This window comes from Oncorhynchus tshawytscha, linkage group LG31, assembly GCF_018296145.1.
Source record: "Oncorhynchus tshawytscha isolate Ot180627B linkage group LG31, Otsh_v2.0, whole genome shotgun sequence".
NCBI lineage: Eukaryota > Metazoa > Chordata > Actinopteri > Salmoniformes > Salmonidae > Oncorhynchus > Oncorhynchus tshawytscha.
Window position 1 is genome coordinate 23243481 of NC_056459.1, and position 27036 is coordinate 23270516.

At 43.8% G+C, this 27036-nt stretch overlaps 1 protein-coding gene across 2 annotated transcripts in view; it reads left to right on the top strand.

The window, feature by feature from the left end:
* Nucleotides 1-27036, top strand: part of vps50 (VPS50 EARP/GARPII complex subunit) — a 229402-nt gene that overhangs the window by 73890 nt on the left and 128476 nt on the right. For both annotated transcript variants that reach the window (XM_042310186.1, XM_042310187.1), the window contains exon 13: nt 26098-26230. In XM_042310186.1, the coding sequence (XP_042166120.1) occupies nt 26098-26230 (133 nt within the window). The remainder of the gene's footprint in view (nt 1-26097; nt 26231-27036) is intronic.

Genomic DNA, 27036 nt, shown 5'->3' on the forward strand with positions numbered 1-27036 from the left:
CCATAAGATATGAAAGAACCAGAAAGGGCCATGCCTCTCACCTATAAATGTCACTCTATGTCCCCAATTTGCCTGTCTAGCAGTGACTCGCCAGTTTAGTCTGAAGTTGGATGAACAGAGTAGCACAGTATGCTGATTATGGGCGATTTCTCAGACGCGCCAACTCGTCCTCCCCAACTTTGGATTGATGGTATGTGTCATGTTAGCATTTGGCTACGTGATGGATTGGATGGAGAGGAACAGTGTGCGCAAGCTAGCCTCGCGTATGTTTATCACTGAATCTCGAACCTGATGAAGATGAAGCTCGCAGACATGCTGTGCCTCTGACACATGAAGCCAGATAGGGTGTTTTCACTCTCTCCATCGCTCCACATTCAGTGACTGGAAACAGGTTTTAAGGAAGATATCATCTTTGTTTAACTTTGGCAGCAGTTCCACTGCTTTAAAAGAAAATGGAAAAAGACTGTCCGTAGTAGATACAGTTGAAGTAGAAGTAGTAGATACAGTTGAAGTCTGAAGTTTGTATACACTTAGGTTGGAGTCATTAACTTGTTTTTCAACCACTCCACAATTTCTTGTTAACAAACTATATTTTTGGTTAGTCGGTTAGGACATCTACTTTGTGCATGACACAAGTAATTTTTCCAACAATTGTTTACAGACAGATTATTTCAATTATAATTCACTGTATCACAATTCCAGTGGGTCAGAAGTTTACATACACAAAGCTGACTGCCTTTAAACAGCTTGGAAAATTCCAGAAGATTATGTCATGGCTTTAGAAGCTTCTGATAGGCTAATTGACATCATTTGAGTCAATTGGAGGTGTACCTGTGGATTTATTTCAAGGGCTTGACATCATGGGGACAAACAATTGTAGACCTCCACAAGTCTGGCAGTCTCTTTCTGATGTAAAGCAGAGGGTCACTGAGCATGTGGTCCACATCCATGCCTGCACAAATATATTTGGGCAGATGAACACTTGTGGCAGGAGCAGAAGGGACAGGGCTTGGTGCAGTGGTGCTGTAGCCAGCAAACTCCTTGACGCTCCCTCTAATGTAGACTGATTGGAGGAAGCATGCTGGCTGTGTTGAGATGTATTATATCAGTACTACAAATACCATCATCATTACTACTACTACTACTACTACTACAACCATCATCGGTACTACTACTACTACTACAACCATCATCGGTACTACTACTACTACAACCATCATCGGTACTACTACTACTACTACTACCATCATCACTACTACTACTACTACTACTACTACCATCATCACTACTACTACTACTACTACTACTACTACTACTACTACTACTACTACTACTACTACTACTACCATCATCATCATCATCATCATTACTACTACTACTATCATCATTACTACAACTACTACCACTACTACTACTACCGACATCATTACTACTACTACTACCATCATTACATCATTAAGGCAACTACCATCATTACTACCACTACTACCACCACCATCATTACATCAGTACTACTACTACTACCATCATCATTACTACTACTACCACCATCATTATTACTACTACCATCATCATTTCTACTACTACTACTACTACTACTACCATCATTACATCAGTACTACAACTACCATCATCATTACTACTACTACCATCATTACAATCATTACTACAACTACCATCCTTACCACTACTACTACCACTACTACCATCATTACCACTACTACTACCACTACTACCATCATTACATCATTACGACAACTACCATCATCATTACCACTACTACTACCACTACCATTACATCAGTACTACAACTACCATCATCATTACTACCATCATTACATCATTACTACCATCATCATTATTACTACTACTACTACTAATACTACCATCATTACATCAGTACTACAACTACCATCATCATTACCACTACTTCTACCATTACATCAGTACTACAACTACCATCATTACTACTACTACTACTACTACTACCGTCATTGCATCATTACTACAACTACCATCATTACCACCACTACTACCACCACTACCACCATCATTACATCATTATGACAACTACCATCATCATTACTACTACTACTACTACTACTACCACTACCATCATCAGTATTACTACTACTACTACCATCATCATCATTACCACTACTACTACTACTACCATCATCATTACTACTACTACTACTACCATCATCATTACTACTACTACTACCATCATCATTACTACTACTACTACCATCATCATCATCATCATTACTACTACTACTACCATCATCATCATTACTACTACTAGTACTACTACTACCATTATTACATCAGTAAGAACTACCATCATCATTACCACTACTACTACTACCATTACATCAGTACTACAACTACCATCATCATTACTACCACTACCATCATTACATCATTACTACCACTACCATCATCATTACTACTACAACTATTACTACTACTACTACTAGTACTACAGCCATCATCACTACTACTACCATCATCATTACTACTACTACTACTACCATCATCATCATTACTACTACTAGTACTACTACTACCATTATTACATCAGTAAGAACTACCATCATCATTACTACTACTACTACTACATCAGTACTACAACTACCATCATCATTACTACCACTACCATCATCATTACTACTACTACTACTACTACCATCATCATCATTACTACTACTACTACTACCATCATTACGGCAACTACCATCATCATTACTACTACTAGTACTACTACTACTACCATCATTACATCAGTAAGAACTACCATCATCTCCTACTACTACTACTACTACTACTACTACTACCATTACATCAGTACTACAACTACCATCATCATTACTACCACTACCATCATCATTACTACTACTACTACTACTATTACTACTACTACTACTACTACTACAGCCATCATCAAATCAAATTTATTTTTTTCAAATCAAATTTATTTATATAGCCCTTCGTACATCAGCTGATATCTCAAAGTGCTGTACAGAAACCCAGCCTAAAACCCCAAACAGCAAGCAATGCAGGTGTAGAAGCACGGTGGCTAGGAAAAACTCCCTAGAAAGGCCAAAACCTAGGAAGAAACCCAGAGAGGAACCAGGCTATGTGGGGTGGCCAGTCCTCTTCTGGCTGTGCCGGGTGGAGATTATAACAGAACATGGCCAAGATGTTCAAATGTTCATAAATGACCAGCATGTTCGAATAATAAGAAGGCAGAACAGTTGAAACTGGAGCAGCAGCACGGCCAGGCAACTACCATCATCATCATTACTACTACTAGTACTACTACTACCATCATTACATCAGTAAGAACTACCATCATCATTACTACTACTACTACTACTACTACCATCATCATTACTACTACTACTACCATCATCATTACTACAACTAATACCACTACTACTACTACCGTCATCATTACTACTACTACTACTACTACCACCATCATTACATCATTAAGACAACTACCATCATTACTACCACTACTACCACCACCATCATTACCTCATTACTACTACTACCACCATCATTGCTACAACTACCATCATCATTTCTACTACTACTACTACTACCATCATTACATCAGTACTACAACTACCATCATCATTACTACTACTACCATCATTACATCATTACTACAACTACCATCATCATTACTACTACTACCATCATTACATCATTACTACAACTACCATCATCATTACTACTACTACTACTACTACAACCACCATCATTACCAGTACTACTACCACTATTACCATCATTACATCATTATGACAACTACCATCATCATTACTACTACTTCCATCATCATCACTACTACTACTACTACTACTACTACTACTACTACTACTACTACCACCACCATCATTACATCATTACTACAACTACCATCATCATTACTACTACTACTACCATCATCATTACTACTACTACTACCATCATTACATCATTACTACAACTACCATCATCATTACTACTACTACTACTACAACTACCATCATTACCAGTACTACTACCACTATTACCATCATTACATCATTATGACAACTACCATCATCATTACTACTACTTCCATCATCATCACTACTACTACTACTACTACTACTACTACTACTACTACTACTACTACTACTACTACCACCACCATCATTACATCATTACTACAACTACCATCATCATTACCACTACTACTACTACTACTACAACTACCATCATCATTACTACTACTACCATCATTACATCAGTACTACAACTACCATCATCATTACCACTACTACTACTACAACTACCATCATCATTACTACTACTACTACTACCAGCATTACATCATTACTACAACTACCATCATCATTACCACTACGACCACTACTACCACCATTACATCAGTACTACAACTACCATCATCATTACCACTACTTCTACTACAATCATTACATCAGTACTACAACTACCATCATCATTACCACTACTACTACTACCACCATTACATCAGTACTACAACTACCATCATCATTACCACTACTACCAATACTACCATTACATCAGTACTACAACTACCATCATCATTACTACTACTACTACCATCATTACATCATAACTACAACTACCATCATCATTACTACAACTACCATCATCATTACTACTCCTTCTACAACTACTACTAGTACTACTACCATCATTACATCAGTACTACAACTACCATCATCATTAACACTACTACTACCATTACATCAGTACTACAACTACCATCATCATTACCACTACTACTACCTCCACCATCATTAAACTGCTATTATTACCATCACCCTACTACCCATACCACTACTATTTGGAATGATAAACAACAATAATAATAGTAATAACAATAATACTAAGTTACTATTTACTTTGCAGATGTTATTATTCAGTGTCCCTCAGGCTGCACCTCAGCCACGCTCAGCCATGCTCAAGGTACTAAACGATATCATAACCGCCATTGATAAAGGACAGTACTTTGCAGCCGTCTTCATCAACCTGGCCAAGGCTTTCGACTCTGTCAATCACCATATTCTTATCGGCAGACTCAGTAGCCTCGGTTTTTCTAATGACTGCCTTGCCTGGTTCACCAACTACTTTGCAGACAGAGTTCAGTGTGTCAAATCGGAGGGCATGGTGTCCGGTACTCTGGCAGTCTCCATGGGGGTACCACAGGGTTCAATTCTCGGGCCGACTCTTTTCTCTGTATATATCAATGATGTTGCTCTTGCTGTGGGCGATTCCCTGATCCACCTCTACGCAGACGACACCATTCTGTATACTTCTGGCCCTTCCTTGGACACTGTGCTATCTAACCTCCAAACAAGCTTCAATGCCATACAACACTCCTTCCGTGGCCTCCAACTGCTCTTAAACGCTAGTAAAACCAAATGCATGCTTTTCAATCGTTCGCTGCCTGCACCCGCACGCCCGACTAGCATCACCACCCTGGATGGTTCCGACCTAGAATATGTGGACATCTATAAGTACCTAGGTGTCTGGCTAGACTGCATACTCTCCTTCCAGACTCATATCGAATATCTCCAATCCAAAATCAAATCTAGAGTCGGCTTTCTATTTCGCAACAAAGCCTCCTTCACTCACGCCGCAAAACTTACCCTAGTAAAACTGACTATCCTACCGATCCTCGACTTCGGCGATGTCATCTACAAAATAGCTTCCAATACTCTACTTCGCAAACTGGATGCAGTTTATCACAGTGCCACCTTATACCACCCACCACTGCGACCTGTATGCTCTAGGCGGCTGGCCCTCGCTACATGTTCGTCGCCAGACCCACTGGCTCCAGGTCATCTACAAGTCCATGCTAGGTAAAGCTCCACCTTATCTCATGTTCACTGGTCACGATGGCAACACCCACCCGTAGCACGCGCTCCAGCAGGTGTATCTCACTGATCATCCCTAAAGCCAAAACCTCATTTGGCCGCCTTTCCTTCCAGTTCTCTGCTGCCTGCAACTGGAACGAATTGCAAAAATCTCTGAAGTTGGAGACTTTTATCTCCCTCACCAACTTTAAACATCTGCTATCTGAGCAGCTAACCGATCGCTGCAGCTGTACATAGTCCATCGGTATATAGCCCACCCAATTTACCTACCTCATCCCCATACTGTTTTTATTTTATTTACTTTTCTGCTCATTTGCACACCAGTATCTCTACCTGCACATGTTCATCTGATCATTTATCACTCCAGTGTTAATCTGCTAAATTGTAATTATTCACTCCTATGGCCTATTTATTGCCTACCTCCTCATGCCTTTTGCACACAATGTATATAGATTATTTTTTTTCTACCATGTTATTGACTTGTTAATTGTTTACTCCATGTGTAACTCTGTTGTTGTCTGTTCACACTGCTATGCTTTGTCTTGGCCAGGTCGCAGTTGTAAATGAGAACTTGTTCTCAACCAGCCTACCTGGTTAAATAAACGTGAAATAAAAAATAAATAAATAAATATTGGGCTGCAAGAGGAGCCATTGCTCCTTCACCCATGAGTATTTTTTCTTTTTTTCTTCTGGGTTTAATAAGTTAATATTTTGAATGAATGCAGTCATTTCTGTCTGTGAATAATGAATCTCTTGGTGAGGAATATTTATCACAGTAAAGCTCCAGGGAGAGGGCCTGAAACAACCAACCCAAGTGCATCTCTGTTTCTACCTGTCGTGCAGTGACCACATTCACGCTCCTCTTTGGGTAGCCATGTCTTTTTATGTCTGCTGGTTTCTATTGCCAATCGGTGGTCACTCAGCCTGTACTTGGTAAGGATCTGTCTCTGCTTCGCATCTCTGACAGAGTAGAGATAATCAGCCAATTCATATTCTCTGTTTAGGGTCAGATAGCAATTTAGTCGGCTTTGGGATTTTGTTTTGTTTTTCCAATGTTGTAAATATGAGTCCTTTGATTTGTTCATGATTTTGCTTATTGGAATTCTTTCTTTTGAAGCAGTGCTGGTGTCAGCTTGGTTGGTGAGGTCCAACACCAGCTGACTGAGAGGGCTCGTTCCTGTGCTCAGCTCTTTGGTTTGAAGTGCTTTAAATTGCAGACTCGAATTTGGACTTGAATTTAGATGTAGCCAAAAGTTTAATGATCTTTTCTGTATCTTCATTATTACTGGAAAACGGCCCAATTCTGCCCTACATGCATTAGTTGGTGTATTTCTCTCGACTTGTAGAATTTTCCGACAGAATTCTGCAGATAGGGCTTCAATTGGATGTTTGTCCCAAGTCCAGTTTATTGAGTGGCCCCCAAACCTCACTTCCGTAAAGAGCTATTGGTAGGATTACACTGTCAAATATTTTGGTCCAAATTTTAATTGGATGTTGATTTTGAATCATTTCATTTTTATTACATAAGATGCTCTGCGGGCTTTTTCTTTGAGTCCATTCACTGCCATATTAAAGTTTCCCGATGCAGATATGGTCAGACCAAGGTAGGTTTGTGTTCAATTATGGTGTTGTTCAGGGTGAATTTATATTTGTGCTTCTGACATCTGTTTTTTGGGGGGGGAAATGATGATTTTTGTTTTTTGGAAAAGTACTCTCGCTTTGTCTGTCTCTCTCGCTCTCTGTCTCTCTGTCTCTCTGTCTCTCTGTCTCTCTCGCTCTCTGTCTCTCTCGCTCTCTCGCTCTCTGTCTCTCTCACTCTCTCGCTCTGTCTCTCTCGCTCTCTGTCTCTCTCGCTCTCTGTCGCTCTCTGTCGCTCTCGCTCTCTGTCTCTATTTCTCTCTCTGACCTGGACTCCATAGCGTCCCAAATTGCACCACATAAACAACTTTTTTTTTTAGCTCTATGGGCCTTGATCAAAAGTAGGGCACCATAAAGGGAATAGGGTGTCCATTGGGGATGCAAACCCTGTCCCCGACTCACTGTTATGACTCTAATAGATGAAGATTACAGCACTAACACACTCTAAAACAACACCATACTATCAAATGACCATCAGTACCACAGCCACCTTCAGAGCCACAGCAGAGCTGAAAGGTACTCACTCTTAGGTTGAATGATTTGTCTTGGACAGATAGTGAGAGGGGATGACGGTGGTGAAAGACAGAGGTTGTATGAAAGGGCAGTAGGCAGGATTCAAACCTATACCTTCATTACCTCTCAACCAGTTAGGCCACATAAGGATAATCTCTTGTTTATTACATCATCAAGTACATCACCATTTTTATCTCTCCAGGATTCACTCACTGATAACAATCAGTATCTTGATTGTGTAATATGATCTTTTTGACTGGACACTGTGAGTTATTTACATGGTCCATTGTTCATGTGAAGTACTGGCTCTTTAGTGAGACCCATAGTGGAGGTGAACCTTTCATGGCCTTTCAGCGTTCATATCAGCTTTCATATGAGGCACCACTGAAGTATAAGAACTATGCTGAGTCTCTCTCTTCCCCCCTGCGTTTTGTGTTTTCTTCATTATTTAGTGAAAGTGATCCTTCCTGAGAACACACAGAACCCCTCGTCTCCCTCCAGCTGTGATAGATAACGTCTCTTCTTGTGTAACAGCATCAATAAACAACTCTGTTTGTTGTGATGTCTGCTTTCATTTGCATCAATGATCCCAGAGTTCCAGGCTTGGACGCTCAGTCTAAATTTATTTTTTGCTTCCTCTAGTCACTTCTGGAAGTTTCATATACTTCCTTTCATGTATAGAGTTTCTATAGAACTCTGAGTATATATTTATGTGTGCTAAAACTGAATCAAAGGTAGATTTTCCCTCTGAATTAAAATAAAGACATTCAAATCATTTCTTTGCGGTTAATAGTAATGAATGAATCTCAGATGAAACCGACTGTACTGTGTGTCTCCCAAACCGTCCTTGGCATTAAGTTAATATGATGATGATTTCTTCTGGCATGGTATGTTAGCTCACCCATTCCAGCTCATAACTTCCACATTTCAACCTCTGTTTGCCAAATAGGTCTCGCCACAATAGTGTTAGCCAGGCTTTCAATAGTTAATCTATTTTTTATGTGTGCCAGATACAGTAGGTCTGCACTACACTCATCACCGTGGTAACACCAGATGAGTTGATATTGTGCTCTGATAGGTAGGCTATGAGGTGTGAGGGACATTTCCCTATACGTCACTGGAGGGAACTTTTAATTCCTCATGATAGAGGAAGAGATGTGGGAGAAAGAGCGGTAATACTCATTAACACTTACTGTAGTGTGAAGGAGAGCAATGAAAAGACATTTGCTCACTCTGCATGTAGCCTTCTATGAGAGGCATGGTGGCTGACAGTGATAAAGGGGCTGGGATGACGTGTGTGTCCCTGCTGGACATGCTTGGTACACTGGACATTACTGCTGTGCCACGCTGCCACATATGGTCACCCACTCTGTGCATAATATAAGGTCTCCCTATAATGTTCAATAGTGTACCCTCCTTGACAGTCCCAGGACAGCTTTGGAAGGACACATTTAGCTGATGGTTTGGGGTGTTTGAGAATGAAGTACCATACATTTTTGTATCCAGGTGAGTTTTGGTAAATGACACAGCAAGTATTTCTGTCTTATTTTATTTATTTATTTTATTTATTTCACCTTTATTTAACCAGGTAGGCTAGTTGAGAACACCTTTATTTAACCAGGTAGGCTAGTAGAGAACAAGTTCTCATTTGCAATTGTGACCTGGCCAAGATAAAGCGTAGCAATTCGACACATACAACAACACAGAGTTACACATGGAATAAACAAAACATACAGTCAATAATACAGTAGAACAAAAGAAAACAAAAAGTCTATATACAGTGAGTGCAAATGAGGTAAGTTAAGGAAATAAATAGGCCATGGTGGCGAAGTAATTACAATATAGCAATTAAACACTTGAATGGTAGATCGGCAGAAGATGAATGTGCAGGTAGAGATACTGGGGTGCAAAGGAGCAAAATAAATAAATAAATACCAGTATGGGGATGAGGTAGGTAGATAGATGGGCTGTTTACAGATGGGCTATGTACAGGTGCAGTGATCTGTAAGTTGCTCTGACAGCTGGTGCTTAAAGCTAGTGAGGGTGATGTGAGTCTCCAGCTTCAGAGATTTTTGCAATTCGTTCCAGTCATGGGCAGCAGAGAACTGGAAGGAAAGACGACCAAAGGAGGAATTGGCTTTGGGGGTGACCAGTGAGATATACCTGCTGGAGCGCGTGCTACAAGTGGGTGCTGCTATGGTGACCAGTGAGCTGAGATGAGGCGGGGCTTTACCTAGGAGAGACTTGTAGATAACCTGTAGCCAGTGGGTTTGGCGACGAGTATGAAGCGAGGGCCAACCAACGAGAGCATACAGGTCGCAATGGTGGGTAGTGTATGGGGCTTTGGTGACAAAACGGATGGCACTGTGCTAGACTGCATCCAGTTTGTTGAGTAGAGTGTTGGAGGCTATTTTATAGATGACATCACTGAAGTCGAGGATCGGTAGGATGGTCAGTTTTACAAGGGTATGTTTGGCAGCATGAGTGAAGGATGCTTTGTTGCGATATATGAAGCCGATTCTAGATTTAATTTTGGATTGGAGATGCTTAATGTGAGTCTGGAAGGAGAGTTTACAGTCTAACCAGACACCCAGGTATTAGTAGTTGTCCACTTATTCTAAGTCAGACCCGTCCAGAGTAGTGATGCTGGACGGGCGAGCAGGTGCGGGCAGTGATCGATTGAATAGCATGCATTTAGTTTTACTTTCGTTTAAGAGCGACATCGCTTTCTCAACAACCTATCCTGGTATTTATTGCAGTGCATTAGCCTGGTTTGGGAGCTCCCCACCTCAGGGCTTATTCCAGAATATATGGTTTAGTTTTTTAGCATTCTGCCAGACAACCGTGCGTTCACAATTTGATCTGACAGCCACCAGAGAAACTCAGTCAAATGTAACGTGTTGCTCCAGTCCTAACTTTACTCTGCTGCTCCAAAGGCAAATAGGAGTACACATTTCATCATGCCTATAGGGGAGGTGTTGCAGTATATGTTCAGCACCATATTCCTGTAAATCTTAGAGAGGGTCTCATGTCAAATATTGTTGTTGTGGTTGCAAGTTCACCTGCCTCATCTGAAGCCTCTTCTTTTGAGGTGCTGCTAACCGTCAGCATTTGGATAATGTGTGCAATGCTTGATCGTGTGTGTGATGTTAAGAGTTTTATTTTACTGGGTGACCTGAACATGGACTGGTTAGCAACTAGCTGTCCTCTCAAGAGGAAACTTCTTACTGTGACTAATGCCTGTAATATGTCCCAGGTTATCACTGAACCAACTAGTGTTGTCCAATAGTGTTGGATCTGTGCCATCCACTGGTATTGATCATATCTTCACTAATGCTGCAGAGCTTTGCTCCAAAGTAATATCAGTTCCCATTGGCTGTAGTGACCATAACATTGTGGCAATAACAAGGAAAACCAAAGTGCCAACGGTTGGACCTAAAGTTGTTTAAGAGATAATACAACGTGTTTTCTTAGGACACTTGTAAAAATTTTTAATGCTGGTCTAATGTGTATGAGGTGAAACTAGGACGTAGCACTGGAAGTATTTGTAAAAGTATTCATGTCAGTTGTTGACAAGCCTGTTAAGAAACTAACTGGGAGAACTGAGGCCTCTGGATTGATGATTCATTGAAAAATTTTATGTTTCAAAGAACTGATGCAAAAGAGGTGGTTAACATGTCAAGCTCAGCTGATTGGTTGACATACTGTCAATGGAGAAATGTTGTGACCTAAACTTAACATAAAACACTAGAAATGTAATTACTAAACTATGATAAATGACATAAAACACAATGGAAATAGACTTTGGAAAACCCAGTTCATCTCCATCATTTATTGAAGTTGATGGGTGATTTATAACAACAGTGAGCCTTCATATTTAAGTATAAAAGATCCAATATTGAAAGTGAAGGATTGCCAATCATTTCAATGACTATTTCACAAATAAAGTGGAAGTGAAATGACAATATTGAACATTGAGACATCATATTTTAGTATAAAAAATGTAATATTGAAAGTGAATGATCGTTGTTTGAAGTTTGGTCAAGTTAGTGTGGGAGTGGTGGAAAAACTATTGTTATCCATCCATAATGATGAGCCAGCTGGTATAGAAAACCTTGTTGGGAAACTACTGAGAATGGTAGCAGACTGTATTACCACCAGGTACAGACAACCTTGTTGGGAAACTACTGAGAATGGTAGCAGACTGTATTACCACCAGGTATAGACAACCTTGTTGGGAAACTACTGAGAATGGTAGCAGACTGTATTACCACCATGTATAGACAACCTTGTTGGGAAACTACTGAGAATGGTAGCAGACTGTATTACCACCAGGTATAGACAACCTTGTTGGGAAACTACTGAGAATGGTAGCAGACTGTATTACCACCATGTATAGACAACCTTGTTGGGAAACTACTGAGAATGGTAGCAGACTGTATTACCACCATGTATAGACAACCTTGTTGGGAAACTACTGAGAATGGTAGCAGACTGTATTACCACCATGTATAGACAACCTTGTTGGGAAACTACTGAGAATGGTAGCAGACTGTATTACCACCATGTATAGACAACCTTGTTGGGAAACTACTGAGAATGGTAGCAGACTGTATTACCACCATGTATAGACAACCTTGTTGGGAAACTACTGAGAATGGTAGCAGACTGTATTACCACCATGTATAGACAACCTTGTTGGGAAACTACTGAGAATGGTAGCAGACTGTATTACCACCAGGTATAGACAACCTTGTTGGGAAACTACTGAGAATGGTAGCAGACGGTATTACCACCAGGTATAGACAACCTTGTTGGGAAACTACTGAGAATGGTAGCAGAGCAGACTGAAACTACTGAGAATGGTTACCACCAGGTATAGACAACCTTGTTGGGAAACTACTGAGAATGGTAGCAGACTGTATTACCACCAGGTATAGAAAACAACCTTGTTGGGAACCTTGTTGGGAAGCTACTGAGAATGGTAGCAGACTGTATTACCACCAGGTACAGACAACCTTGTTGGGAAACTACTGAGAATGGTAGCAGACTGTATTACCACCAGGTACAGACAACCTTGTTGGGAAACTACTGAGAATGGTAGCAGACTGTATTACCACCAGGTATAGACAACCTTGTTGGGAAACTACTGAGAATGGTAGCAGACTGTATTACCACCAGGTACAGACAACCTTGTTGGGAAACTACTGAGAATGGTAGCAGACTGTATTACCACCAGGTACAGACAACCTTGTTGGGAAACTACTGAGAATGGTAGCAGACTGTATTACCACCAGGTATAGACAACCTTGTTGGGAAACTACTGAGAATGGTAGCAGACTGTATTACCACCAGGTACAGACAACCTTGTTGGGAAACTACTGAGAATGGTAGCAGACTGTATTACCACCAGGTATAGACAACCTTGTTGGGAAACTACTGAGAATGGTAGCAGACTGTATTACCACCATGTATAGACAACAACCTGTTGGGAAACTACTGAGAATGGTAGCAGACTGTATTACCACCATGTATAGACAACCTTGTTGGGAAACTACTGAGAATGGTAGCAGACTGTATTACCACCATGTACAGACAACCTTGTTGGGAAACTACTGAGAATGGTAGCAGACTGTATTACCACCATGTATAGACAACCTTGTTGGGAAACTACTGAGAATGGTAGCAGACTGTATTACCACCAGGTATAGACAACCTTGTTGGGAAACTACTGAGAATGGTAGCAGACTGTATTACCAGACCTATTTGCTGTATCTTTAACCAAATCCTAAAAGAGTGTGTTAGGGCTGACCCCATTTCGTCAACTGGTTGATTGTTTGGTCGATAGGCTGTTGGTCGAGCCGTCTCAAATATGTATATACCTGTCTGATTCACGCGTGTCTCAGTGGGCTCATCCATTTAGGAGGCGGTTGGGACGTCACGATCCTAAAAAAAAGGAGCGTGGCTAAAATGCACAAGGCACGTCTCTCTCCAGAATATGCGCTCTCTCTTGCAATTTTGTGCACATTCATAGTTTCATAACTTCATTGTGTGAATTGTTTGCCTTTTGATTGATAGTGTCTATCAATTCCCCACTACATACAGTAGTAACCTATATTTACCATTAATTCCCATAATTTGTAATCTACAGTGTTTGTTTGTTTGGTTACGGTAATTTCTGTTAATGCATTCAATTTATTATTATTATTGTTATTTAGTGTTCTTATTGTCGTTGTTTGCAGAGCTCACAATTTATGTTACACTTGTTAGAAATACATTTGTTTATTTCTTTCTATTTTCGAGTTTGGGGAATTTATACATTTTGTTTGGAGTGCTCCTGTCAATGTTGAGTAAGGACATGCATCTGATTCGGCCTACTCATATAGAAGTTGACCTAGGCTACCTGGCCTGTGTGCAAATGTAGGTCTGTCCATTTGGAGATGTCTGATAGTATTTCTGATAGTCTTAACTCACCACCACTAATGAGCTGTGGAGTTTCTCTAAGTATTTGTTTCTTCACTTCAAACAGCAAGTAAACAAAGTGTGTTATTAGAATCCATTAAGAATGACAATAGTTCCTCAATATATTTCCAGCTCTATCCCTTTTGGTAACCACTCGAAAAATGTAATGCTCTGATCCAGTGGAAACATCATAAAATCCCTGATTACATCCTATCCCTTGCACCTATAGCTGTGTCTGTCTCAAGCTCACTGGCACAGGAAACTCTGAAGGCCCATACTATTTTATACAATGTTGCAAGTTTTCTAGTCCTAGCTTCAGTCCAGACATAGTTTATAGTTGATACAATGTTTCAAGTTCATTGGCTACGCATAGCCGGCCTGTCTTCGATGTGATTAATAGGATATTTACAGTATTTTTCTCAGTATATTTTCTACCTGTAGGCTGCCATATTTTTATTTGTTGGCATTAGGTAGACTATTTTTACACAGTTTGCAATATAAATTACTTTTAGATTTCTATCATTTTCTTTTAGATAGAATTTAGATTAACCTCATGACAGTGATTTGGAGATCCCATAACTGATTACAAAGACTAATCAGTTAAATGAAACTGTTCCATGAAAATCATAACTGACACTCAGATCGGTGTAAATGGTAACAAATTTGCACTCCAAATGAAAAAATGTGCCGACCCCTGGAGTATCCTATTACTAGCAACTTGAGGAGCGTAATGACAGAATCTGTGAAGACAGCAGAAGCAGCAGCGGGAGGAGGGGGGTCGGGAACAGTATTTTTTTTTTCCCCTTCTGGTTAGGTTATCTGGATTTCTGGCTCCCTCTTGAGTCATTTGTCTTAATTTTTCTTATCAAACAGCATGCTTAAAGCATCAGACAAGCTCAGTACATACAGTTGAAGTCGGAAGTTTACATACACCTTAGCCAAATACATTTAAACTCAGTTTTTCTCAATTCCTGACATATAATCCTAGTAAAGATTCCCTGTCTTAGGTCAGTTAGGATCACCACTTTATTTTAAGAATGTGAAATGTCAGAATAATAGTAGAGTGAATGATTTATTTCAGGTTTTATTTATTTAATCACATTCCCAGTGGGTCAGATGTTTACATACACTTAATTAGTATTTGGTTCCATTGCCTTTAAATTGTTTAACTTGGGTCAAACGTTTCAGGTAGCCTTCCACAAGATTACCACAATAAGTTGGGTGAATGTTGGCCCATTCCTCCTGACAGAGCTGGTGTAACGGAGTCAGGTTTGTAGGCCTCCTTGCTCACACAGGCTTTTTCAGTTCTGCCCACAAATGTTCTATAGGATTGAGGTCAGGCTTTGTGATGGCCACTCCAATACCTTGACTTTGTTGTCCTTAAGCCATTTTGCCACAACTTTGGAAGAATGCTTGGGGTCATTGTCCATTTGGAAGACCCATTTGTGACCAAGCTTTAACTACCTGACTGATGTCTTGAGATGTTGCTTCAATATATCCACAATTTTCCCTCCTCATGAAGCCATCTATTTTGTGAAGTGCACCAGTCCCTCCTGCAGCAAAACACCCCCACAACATGATGCTGCCACCCCCGTGCTTCACGGTTGGGATGGTGTTCTTCAGCTTGCAAGCGTCTCTTTTTCCTCCAAACATAAAGATTGTCATTATGGCCAAACAGTTCTATTTTTGTTTTATCAGAGGAGAGGACATTTCTCTGAGTAGTACAATCTTTGTCCCCATGTGCAGTTGCAAACCGTAGTCTGGCTTTGTTATGGAGGCTTTGGGGCAGTGGCTTCTTCCGTGCTGAGCGGCCTTTCAGGTTATGTCAGTATAGGACTCGTTTTACTGTGGATATTGATACTTTTGTACCCGTTTCCTCCAGCATCTTCACAAGGTCCTTTGCTGTTGTTCTGGGATTGATTTGCAATTTTCACACCAAAGTACGTTCTCCTTCCTGAGCCGTATGATGGCTGCGTGGTCCCATGGTGTTTGTACTTGTGTACTATTGTTTGTACAGATGAACGTGGTACCTTCAGGCGTTTTGAAATTGCTCCCAAGGATGAACCAGACTTGTGGAGGTCTACAATTGTTTTTCTGAGGTCTTGGCTGATTTCTTTTGATTTTCCCATGATGTCAAGCAAAGAGGCACCGAGTTTGAAGGTATCAGAGCAGAGCAGCACGCCTTGCCCTTATAAATACATACAGAACTAACATCAACATGCATGCGGGTCTTTCCTGGTTGAGGGTTGACAACCTATTTGTTTTGTAGTTATTATCAGAAGCGTTACTTCAGAATTCCAGATTGTCTGCATAATCAAATAACATTCAGCTCAGACACCCATATACTGTGCATTCAGAAAGTATTCAGACCACTTAACCTTTTCCACATTTTGTTACATTACAGCCTTATTCTAAAATTGATTAAATAGTTTTTCCCCCTCATCAATCTACATACAATACCCCATAATGACAAAGAAAAAAATGGTTTTTAGAAATGTTTGCAAATGTATTAAAAATAAGAAACTGATATCACATTTACATAGGTATTCAGACCCTTTACTCAGTACTTTGTTGAAGCCCCTTTGGCAGTGATCAATCACAGCCTCGTCTTCTTGGGTATGATGCTACAAGCTTGGCACACCTGTATTTGGGGAGTTTCTCCCAGTCTTCTCTTCAGATCTTCTTAAGCTCTGTCAGGTTGGATGGGGAGCGTCGCTGCACAGCTATTTTCAGGTCTTTCCATAGATGTTCGATCGGGTTCAAGTCCAGGCTCTGGCTGGGCCACTTAAGGACGTTGAGACTTCTCCTGAAGCCACTCACAGTATTGAGACGTGAAATCATCTCAACATTAGTCCACAGTCCAGGTCTGAAAACTTCTGACAAAGTTTGATTTCGGAGTGAACCATCATGGTACCTTGCCCAAGGTGTGGGAAGTTGTAGTGGCTCGCCAGTGTCACCACTGCTTGAGGAGTCTAGCTGCACTTTGATGGAGAAGGAGGACACCATGATGTGCTTTTCTGGCTCGGCAGATCTGCAGATTGCTGACTAGCAGGCAGGGTGCTGTTTTTTTTAATCACCTGCAGTTTTGGGAAAAGCACTAGGATTACATCTGAAATGGAAGTGGAAGTGTATTGGCTAAAAACCATGCCCCCCCACGCAGCTCACTATCCCTATGCACAAGTCCCTATGCTGCTGAGCGTAGGCATACACTGCATCCATCCTCTTAAAATAGATCCACTATGTATCATATGGAGTGATCTGGGATGTCTCTCCATACATCAGACCCTCTGAAGTCTGAGATCCAACCTGCCCTATGGAGGTGTTGAGGAGCCACTTTGATCAGAGAGAAAACACCCAGCTGTGACCTTACCCTGACCAGGGGTAGAGTCTGTGTGTGTCCCCCTGAGGGGGGGCTTGGAAGGGGCCTGGCAGTGCCCCCTGAAGAAGCCAAGAAGGTGATTTCTTCTTATCAGACCTACTATAGATCACAGAGCCCCTGCGGCCCCTTTCTCCTGACAATTAGTCCCAGTTGCCTGGCAACGTGGTGTGATATTTCCTACCGTAGCAGGATAGTATCACCATCAAATGGCAGGGCTGGACCATTGATTGTCCGCTTGGATGTGGATCACTAATTTAACACTGTTCATAGGTAGGCACTGGGTTTGGATGGGAAAGGGAGGCAATTTACACTGGAATATTGCATTGTCCTTGCATTTACCCATGATACTCCTCAATAATAGCAACATTCTCATAACATCCCACAGTAAGGGAATGCTTGATGCATCAGTGACTTGTTACGGTGGTATTGGAAAGGCGTGGGAGGGGCTGAGATGAAAATGGATCTTGCAATCAGCAGTGTGTGTGTGTGTGTGTGTGTGTGTGTGTGTGTGAGAAGAAAGGCGTGATGGTTTCAGGATCCTGATCCTGTTCCTCTATTAGACTCCCGAGGGGACAGACAGCGATAACACTGACTGGTTGCATCCTATGATGCCATACTGGGCTTGTAAACGGAAACGGTTTGGAGCTAACTTAATTAAACCAGTCCAATAAAAAAAATGCTTGTTTTCAATGAAAAACGTTTTCCTACAGTTTGCGCAAATTAGTACACCATGGGTTATATGGGTAGAGGAAACCAGCCAGGGGTTGTTTTATACTGTACAGGTGACTTTTAAAGTCAATGTGTGAGACATAGTTATGTGACCGTTTTCCCCATGAAACCAGTGTCTGTGTCAATCCGAAAATCATTTTCCAATCGGAAGAATTTCAGGCGGTATTTGAGGAGATTCAGGGCAAAACATTTTTTAGGTGTGTTCAGGAGGACTACAGTTAAGCACATTCAGACAAGGCTGCTAAACTACGCTAATTATTCCAGTGACTGTTGTTGAATGTTAATGTGAGGTGTTTTACCAACCGAGTAAGTCATGGCTGATGAGTATCCTGACATTAGGGAAGTACTGTAGGAGTGCATCCTAAATACCACCCTATTACCTATGGCTGTGGAAAAGCTACAATACATATTTTTGTTGTGGCCCCGGACAAGCACACCTGATTCTACTTGTTATCTTATCATCAAGCCCTTGACAAGTTGAATCAGGTGAGTCTGTCCAGGGGTATAACACAAATGTGTGCTGTTGGGAGGACTGGAGTTGGGAACCTCTGCTCTATAGAGTACTTTTGACTCGCTAAGCGCTAGTGTTCTCTCTCCAGACTGAGCTTGATGATTCATTTCTACCACACCCAGCAAAAGGTACTAAAACAATAGAAGGTTCTATTATTATTCTGGAATGTTCCTATAACGTTCCCCTCTCTGTAAATGTTTGACATTTAACCAACCTCTTTCCTGTAAGTCTTTTATGTTGGTTGCCGTGGGCTCTATGGCATGGCGACGTTTAATTTGCACCATGTGGAAATTGCAAAATAAAGAACACCACATGGGAAAGTTGTTCCTTTATTGTGATGTTTGTGTAATACAAACATAAACAGTCATACACATGAACTGGCCAATGTTAATCAAAACCACTACGACTCTAACTCTAGTTTGGGCAATAGCGATCCTTGTTGCCCATTAGCATTGGAGCTATGCAACACTAGTGATTCAATGCCATGCTATTTTAGAGACGGGAGGTCACTGAATGATATCGTTCACTCGACTCGCTATTTGTGATCATGAATTTTCTCCTCAAAGGTCTCTGGCAGCTGACGGGGTCTGGCAGCCTGAACCCTAGCGTCGTCTAATTTACAGGTTAGCGGTTAATTCTGAGAGGGGAAAGAGAGACGGCTGTGATGCATAAATTGCTCTGGAACCCTTCGCTCCTGTTAGCTTTTCCACAGCCGGGATCCGTGTTGCTATGCACCGTTTCCCCCGCAGAAACCCCGGTGTGCGTGGCTCACTGTCGGTAATTTACACCTGCTTGGCAGAGGGAACAGTTCTCACACACGCATGGGCACTTACACGCACACACGTGCTATGTTTAAAACAAATGGCATCGGGACTTCCGGTGAGAACAAGCTCTGCTGTCTCCAGAACCTTTTTAGAATGCAATGATGAAGCTTTAGTCTCTGATGGTGTTGAAAACCACGTCTGTGTCAGGCCGTGAGGTATGTAGCCTCAGAGTCCTGTGCACCACTGGGTTTGACGGGGCATAGAGTCTATGTGGAGGTTGGCCAAATCCTAACTCCACTCATTTGCCCTTTTCCATAGAGTGCTGTTTTTAATTTTTACCTATTTTGAATGAAGTTGAGAAACCCCAAAAATGCTCCAACTGTCATCATGACTTCTGTATAATATATATATACCAGTCAACAGTTTGGATGCACCTACTCATTCAGGGGTTTTTCTTTATCTTTACTATTTGGACTCAGACCATTGCTCGTGTTTCTTGGTCCAAGTCTCTTCTTCTTATTGGTGTCCTTTAGTAGTGGTTTCTTTGCAGACATTCGATAATGAAGGCCTGATTCACACAGTCTCTGAACAGTTGATGTTGAGATGTGTCTGTTACTTGAACTCTGTAAAGCATTTATTTGGGCTGCAATTTCTGAGGCTGGTAACTCTAATGAACTTATCCTCTGCAGCAGAGTCTGGGTCTTCCTTTCCTGTGGCGGTCCTCATGAGAGGCAGTTTCATCATAGCACTTGATGGTTTTTGCAACTGCTCATGAAGAAACTTTCAAAGTTCTTGACATTTTCTGGATTGACTGACCTTCATGTCTTAAAGTAATGATGGACTGTCGTTTCTCTTTGCTGTTCTTGCAATAATATGGACTTGGTCTTTTACCAAATAGGGCTATTTTCTGTATACCACCCCCACCTTGTCACAACACAACTGATTGGCGGGGTGGCAGGCAGGCTAGTGGTTAGAGTGTTGGGCCAGTAATCAAAAGGTTGCTAGATCGAATCCCTGAGCTGACGAGGTAAAAATCTGTCGTTCTACCCCTGACCAAGGTAGTTTACCCACTGTTCCTAGGCCGTCATTGTAAATAAGAATTTATTCTTAACTGACTTGCCTAGTTGAAAAATGTATATATTTTTGGGGGCTCAAACGCATAAAGAAGGAAAGAAATTCCTCAAATGTACTTTTAACAAGGCACACCTGTTAACATTCCAGGTGACTACCTCATGAAGCTGGTTGAGAGAATGCCAAGAGTGTGCAAAGCTGTCATCAAGGCAAAGGGTGGCTACTTTGAAGAATCTCAAATATAAAATAGATTTAGTTTATCACTTTTTTGGTTACTACATGATTCCATATGTGTTATTTCATAGTTTTGATGTCTTCACTATTGTTCTACAATGTAGAAATTAATAAAAATAAAGAAAAACCCTTGAATGAGTAGGTGTGTCCAAACTTTTGACTGGTACTGTATATAATCAACAATATTTTGATATGCGTCATAAGAACTGCAGTCTCTTCATCCCTCCATCATTTACATAGGCCAATGTGTAAAGTATTACTACATTGCGTTGTGCCTGAAAATGTCCCACAAGAGGTGGGTAGTGTTTTGAAGGGCCTAATAAAGGTCTGTGTGCAATAGACATACATTTATGGAAATGTCCTTTTTGTTTACAGTCAGTCAGCCACAGGGAATTCATTGGTGTTAGACATTGTGGTCGTTGGAATGGTTTCAGGCTCATTTCTGAACTGTCGGTGTCTGTGGGTCAGTCACGCACACACACTGTTCTGTCTCTCTGGCTGCAAGACCGTTTGAAGATCAGCGTCTGTCTTGCTTGCATCAGCCGTACCCCTGTCTGTCCCTCTGTGCGTCTATCTGTCGCTCTCTGTCCCTCGGTCTGTCCCCCTCTGTCTGTCCGTCTGTCCCCCTCTGTCTGTCTGTCTGTCTGTCTGTCCCTCTGTCCCTCTGTCCCTCTGTCTGTCTGTCTGTCTGTCCCTCTGTCTGTCTGTCCCTCTGTCTGTCTGTCTGTGTCCCCCTCTGTCCCCCTCTGTCTGTCTGTCTGTGTCCCCCTCTGTCTGTCTGTCTGTCTGTCTGTCTGTCTGTCTGTCTGTGTCTGTCTGTCTGTCTGTCTGTCTGTCTGTCTGTCAGACCCTGTGTCTGTCTGTCTGTCTGTCTCTGTAGCCTTGATGGTTTTTCTGTCTGTCTGTCTGTCTGTGTCCCCCTTAAAGTCTGTCTGTCTGTCTGTCTGTGTCCCCTCTGTCTGTCTGTCTGTCTGTGTACCCCCCTCTGTCTGTCTGTCTGTCTGTGTCCCCAGTAATCTGTCTGTCTGTCTGTCTGTGTCCCCTCTGTCTGTCCCCCTCTGTCTGTCTGTCTGTCTGTCTGTCCCTCTGTCTGTCTGTCCCTCTGTCTGTCTGTCCCTCTGTCTGTCCCTCTGTCTGTCTGTCTGTCTGTCTGTGTCCCCTCTGTCTGTCCCCGTCTGTCTGTCTGTCTGTCTGTCCCTCTGTCTGTCCCTCTGTCTGTCCCTCTGTCTGTCTGTCTGTGTGTCCCCCTCTGTACTGTATATAATCCCCCTCTGTCTGTCTGTCTGTGTCCCCTCTGTCTGTCTGTCTGTCTGTGTCCCCTCTGAAAATGTCCCTGTCTGTCTGTATGTCTGTCTGTGTCCCCTCTGTAGACTGTCGGTGTCTGTCCCCCTCTGTCTGTCTGTCTGTCTGTCTGTCCCTCTGTCTGTCTGTCCCTCTGTCTGTCCCTCTGTCTGTCCCTCTGTCTGTCTGTCTGTCTGTGTCCCCCTCTGTCTGTCCCTCGTCTGTCTGTCTGTCTGTCTGTCCCTCTGTCTGTCCCTCTGTCTGTCTGTCTGTGTCCCCCTCTGTCCCCCTCTGTCTGTCTGTCTGTGTCCCCTCTGTCTGTCTGTCTGTGTCCCTGTCTGTCCCCCTCTGTCTGTCTGTCTGTGTCCCCCTGTCTGTCTGTCTGTCTGTCTGTCTGTCCCCCTCTGTCTGTCTGTCTGTGTCTGTCTGTCTGTCTGTCTGTCCCTCTGTCTGTCCTCTGTCTGTCTGTCTGTCTGTGTCCCCTGTCTGTCTGTCTGTCTGTGTCCCCTCTGTCTGTCTGTCTGTGTCCCCCTCTGTCTGTCCCCTCTGTCTGTCTGTCTGTCTGTCTGTCTGTCTGTCTGTGTCCCCCTCTGTCTGTCCCCCTCTGTCTGTCTGTCTGTCTGTCTGTCTGTCTGTCTGTCTGTCTGTCTGTCTGTGTCCCCCCCCCTGTCTGTCTGTCCCCCTCTGTCCCCTCTGTCTGTCTGTCTGTGTCCCCTCTGTCTGTCCCCTGTCTGTCTGTCTGTCTGTGTCCCCCTCTGTCTGTCCCCTCTGTCCCCCTCTGTCTGTCTGTCTGTGTCCCCTCTGTCTGTCTGTCCCCTCTGTCCCCCTCTGTCTGTCTGTCTGTCTGTGTCCCCTCTGTCTGTCCCCTCTGTCTGTCTGTCTGTCTGTGTCCCCCTCTGTCTGTCCCCTCTGTCTGTCCCCCTCTCTGTCTGTCCCCCTCTGTCTGTCTGTCTGTGTCCCCCTCTGTCTGTCTGTCTGTGTCCCCCCCTCTGTCTGTCCCCTCTGTCCCCCTCTGTCTGTCTGTCTGTCTGTCTGTGTCCCCCCTGTCTGTCCCCCTCTGTCTGTCTGTCTGTCTGTCCCCCTCTGTCTGTCTGTCTGTCTGTCTGTGTCCCTCTGTCTGTCTGTCCCCTCTGTCTGTCTGTCTGTCTGTCTGTCTGTCTGTCTGTGTCCCCCTCTGTCTGTCCCCCTCTGTCCCCCTCTGTCTGTCTGTCTGTGTCCCCCTCTGTCTGTCCCCCTCTGTCCCCCTCTGTCTGTCTGTCTGTCTGTCCCCTGTCTGTCTGTCCGTCTGTCTGTCCCCCTGTCTGTCTGTCCCCCTCTGTCCCCTCTGTCTGTCTGTCTGTCTGTCTGTCTGTGTCCCCTCTGTCTGTCTGTCTGTCTGTCTGTCCCCCTCTGTCCCCCTCTGTCTGTCTGTCTGTGTCCCCCCTCTGTCTGTCTGTCTGTCTGTGTCCCCTCTGTCTGTCCCCTCTGTCCCCCTCTGTCTGTCTGTCTGTCCCCCTCTGTCCCCCTCTGTCTGTCTGTCTGTCTGTCCCCTCTGTCTGTCTGTCTGTCCCCCTCTGTCTGTCTGTCTGTCCCCTCTGTCTGTCTGTCTGTCCCCCTGTCTGTCCCCTCTGTCTGTCTGTCTGTCCCCCTCTGTCTGTCTGTCTCTGTGTGTCTGTCTGTCCCCTGTCTGTCCCCCTCTGTCTGTCTGTCCCCCTCTGTCTGTCTGTCCCCTCTGTCTGTCTGTCTGTCTGTCTGTCTGTCCCCCTCTGTCCCCCTCTGTCTGTCTGTCTGTGTCCCCTCTGTCCCCCTCTGTCTGTCTGTCTGTCCCCCTCTGTCTGTCTGTCTGTCTGTCTGTCTGTGTCCCCTGTCTGTCTGTCTGTCTGTCTGTCCCCCTCTGTCTGTCCCCTCTGTCTGTCTGTGTCCCCTCTGTCTGTCTGTCTGTCTGTCTGTCCCCCTCTGTCTGTCTGTCTGTCTGTCTGTCTGTCCCCCTCTGTCTGTCTGTCTGTCCCCTCTGTCTGTCTGTCTGTCTGTCTGTCTGTGTCTGTCCCTGTCTGTCTGTCTGTCCCCTCTGTCTGTCTGTCTGTCCCCTCTGTCTGTCCCCCTCTGTCCCCTGTCTGTCCCCCTCTGTCTGTCTGTCTGTCTCTGTCCCCCTCTGTCCCCCTCTGTCCCTGTCTGTCTGTCTGTGTCCCTCTGTCCCTGTCTGTCTGTCTGTCTGTCTGTCTGTGTCCCCCTCTGTCTGTCCCCCTCTGTCCCCCCTGTCTGTCTGTCTGTCTGTCTGTCTGTCTGTCTGTGTCCCCCCTCTGTCTGTCTGTCTGTCCCCTCTGTCTGTCTGTCTGTCTGTCCCCTCTGTCTGTCTGTCTGTCTGTCCCCCTCTGTCTGTCCCCCTCTGTCTGTCTGTCTGTCCCTCCCTGTCCCTCTGTCTGTCCCCCCCTCTGTCTGTCTGTCTGTCCCCTCTGTCTGTCTGTCTGTCTGTGTCTCTGTCTGTCCCTCTGTCTGTCTGTCTGTCTGTGTCCCTCTGTCTGTCTGTCTGTCTGTCTGTCTGTCTGTCCCCTCTGTCCCCCTCTGTCTGTCTGTCCCCCTCTGTCCTGTCTGTCTGTCTGTCTGTGTCTGTCTGTCTGTCCCCTCTGTCTGTCTGTCTGTCTGTCTCTGTCCCCTCTGTCTGTCTGTCTGTCTGTCTGTCCCCTCTGTCTGTCTGTCTGTCTCTGTCTGTCTGTCTGTCCCCCTCTGTCCCCCCTCTGTCTGTCTGTCCCTCTGTCTGTCTGTCTGTCTGTCCCTCTGTCTGTCTGTCTGTGTCCCCCTCTGTCTGTCTGTCTCTGTGTCCCCTCTGTCTGTCTGTCCCCTCTGTCCCCTCTGTCTGTCTGTCTGTCCCCCTCTGTCCCCCTCTGTCTGTCTGTCTGTCTGTCTGTCTGTCTGTCTGTCTGTCTGTCTGTCTGTCTGTCCCTCTGTCTGTCTGTCTGTCTGTCCCTCCCTCTGTCTGTCTGTCTGTCTGTCCCCCTCTGTCTGTCTGTCTGTCCCCCTCTGTCTGTCTGTCTGTCCCCCCTCTGTCTGTCTGTCTGTCTGTCTGTCTGTCTGTCCTGTCTCTGTCTGTCTGTTGTGTCCCCTCTGTCTGTCCCCTCTGTCTGTCTGTCTGTGTCCCCTCTGTCTGTCCCCCTCTGTCTGTCTGTCTGTCTGTGTCCCTCTGTCTGTCTGTCTGTCCCCCCCCCCCTCTGTCTGTCTGTGTGTCTGTCTGTCCCCCTGTCTGTCTGTCTGTCTGTCCCCCTCTGTCCCCTCTGTCTGTCTGTCTGTCCCCCTGTCTGTCCCCTCTGTCCCCCTCTGTCTGTCTGTCTGTCCCCCTCTGTCCCCCTCTGTCTGTCTGTCTGTCCCCCTCTGTCTGTCTGTCTGTCCCCTCTGTCTGTCTGTCCCCCTCTGTCTGTCTCTGTGTCCCCCTCTGTCTCTCTGTCTGTCTCCCTCTGTCTCTCTGTCTGTCCCCCTCTGTCTCTCTGTCTGTCCCTCTATCTTGCTGTCTTGCTCTCTGTCTCTCTATCTTGCTGTCTCGCTCTCTGTCTCACTATCTTGCTGTCTCGCTCTCTGTCTCTCTATCTTGCTGTCTCGCTCTCTTTTTAAAAATTTGTGTCTCTCCCGTCTGGTCCACAGCACATCACTCAAGACAGCTACGTCCCCTGCCTGAGCGACCTGTGCAAGGCATTGTGGGAGGTGATGCTCAGCTACCACCGGACCATGCAGTGGCATGAGGAGCAAGACAAGGAGGAGCCCCCACCCACCACAGGTATGCCTGTCACACCAATATCTGTCCCCTCAATATGTCCTGCCTCAGTGGTGGAAAAAGTTCCCACTTGTCATACTTGAGTAAAGATGCCTTGATAGCAAATGACTCAAGTGAAAGTCACCTAGTAAAATCCTACTTGAGTAAAAGTCAAAGTATTTGGTCTTAAATATACTTAAGAATCAAAAGTAAATGAAATTGCTCAAATATACTTAAGTATCAAAAGTAAAAGTATAAATCATTTCAAATTCCTTATTTTAAGCAAACCAGATGGCACCATTTTCTTTCTTTCTTTATAGATAGCAAGGGGCACTCCAACACATCATTTAGAAACAAAGCATGTGTTTAGTGAGTCCAGCAGACCAGAGGCAGTAGGGATGTTCTCTGTTTAGTGAGTCCAACAGATCAGAGGCAGTAGGGATGTTCTGTTTAGTGAGTCCAACAGATCAGAGCAGTAGGGATGTTCTGTTTAGTGAGTCCACCAGATCAGAGGCAGTAGGGATGACCAGGGATGTTCTCTGTTTAGTGAGTCCAGCAGATCAGAGGCAGTAGGGATGTTCTGTTTAGTGAGTCCAACAGATCAGAGCAGTAGGGATGTTCTGTTTAGTGAGTCCACCAGATCAGAGGCAGTAGGGATGACCAGGGATGTTCTCTGTTTAGTGAGTCCAGCAGATCAGAGCAGTAGGGATGACCAGGGATGTTCTCTGTTTAGTGAGTCCTCCAAATCAGAGCAGTAGGGATGTTCTGTTTAGTGAGTCCACCAGATCAGAGGCAGTAGGGATGACCAGGGATGTTCTCTGTTTAGTGAG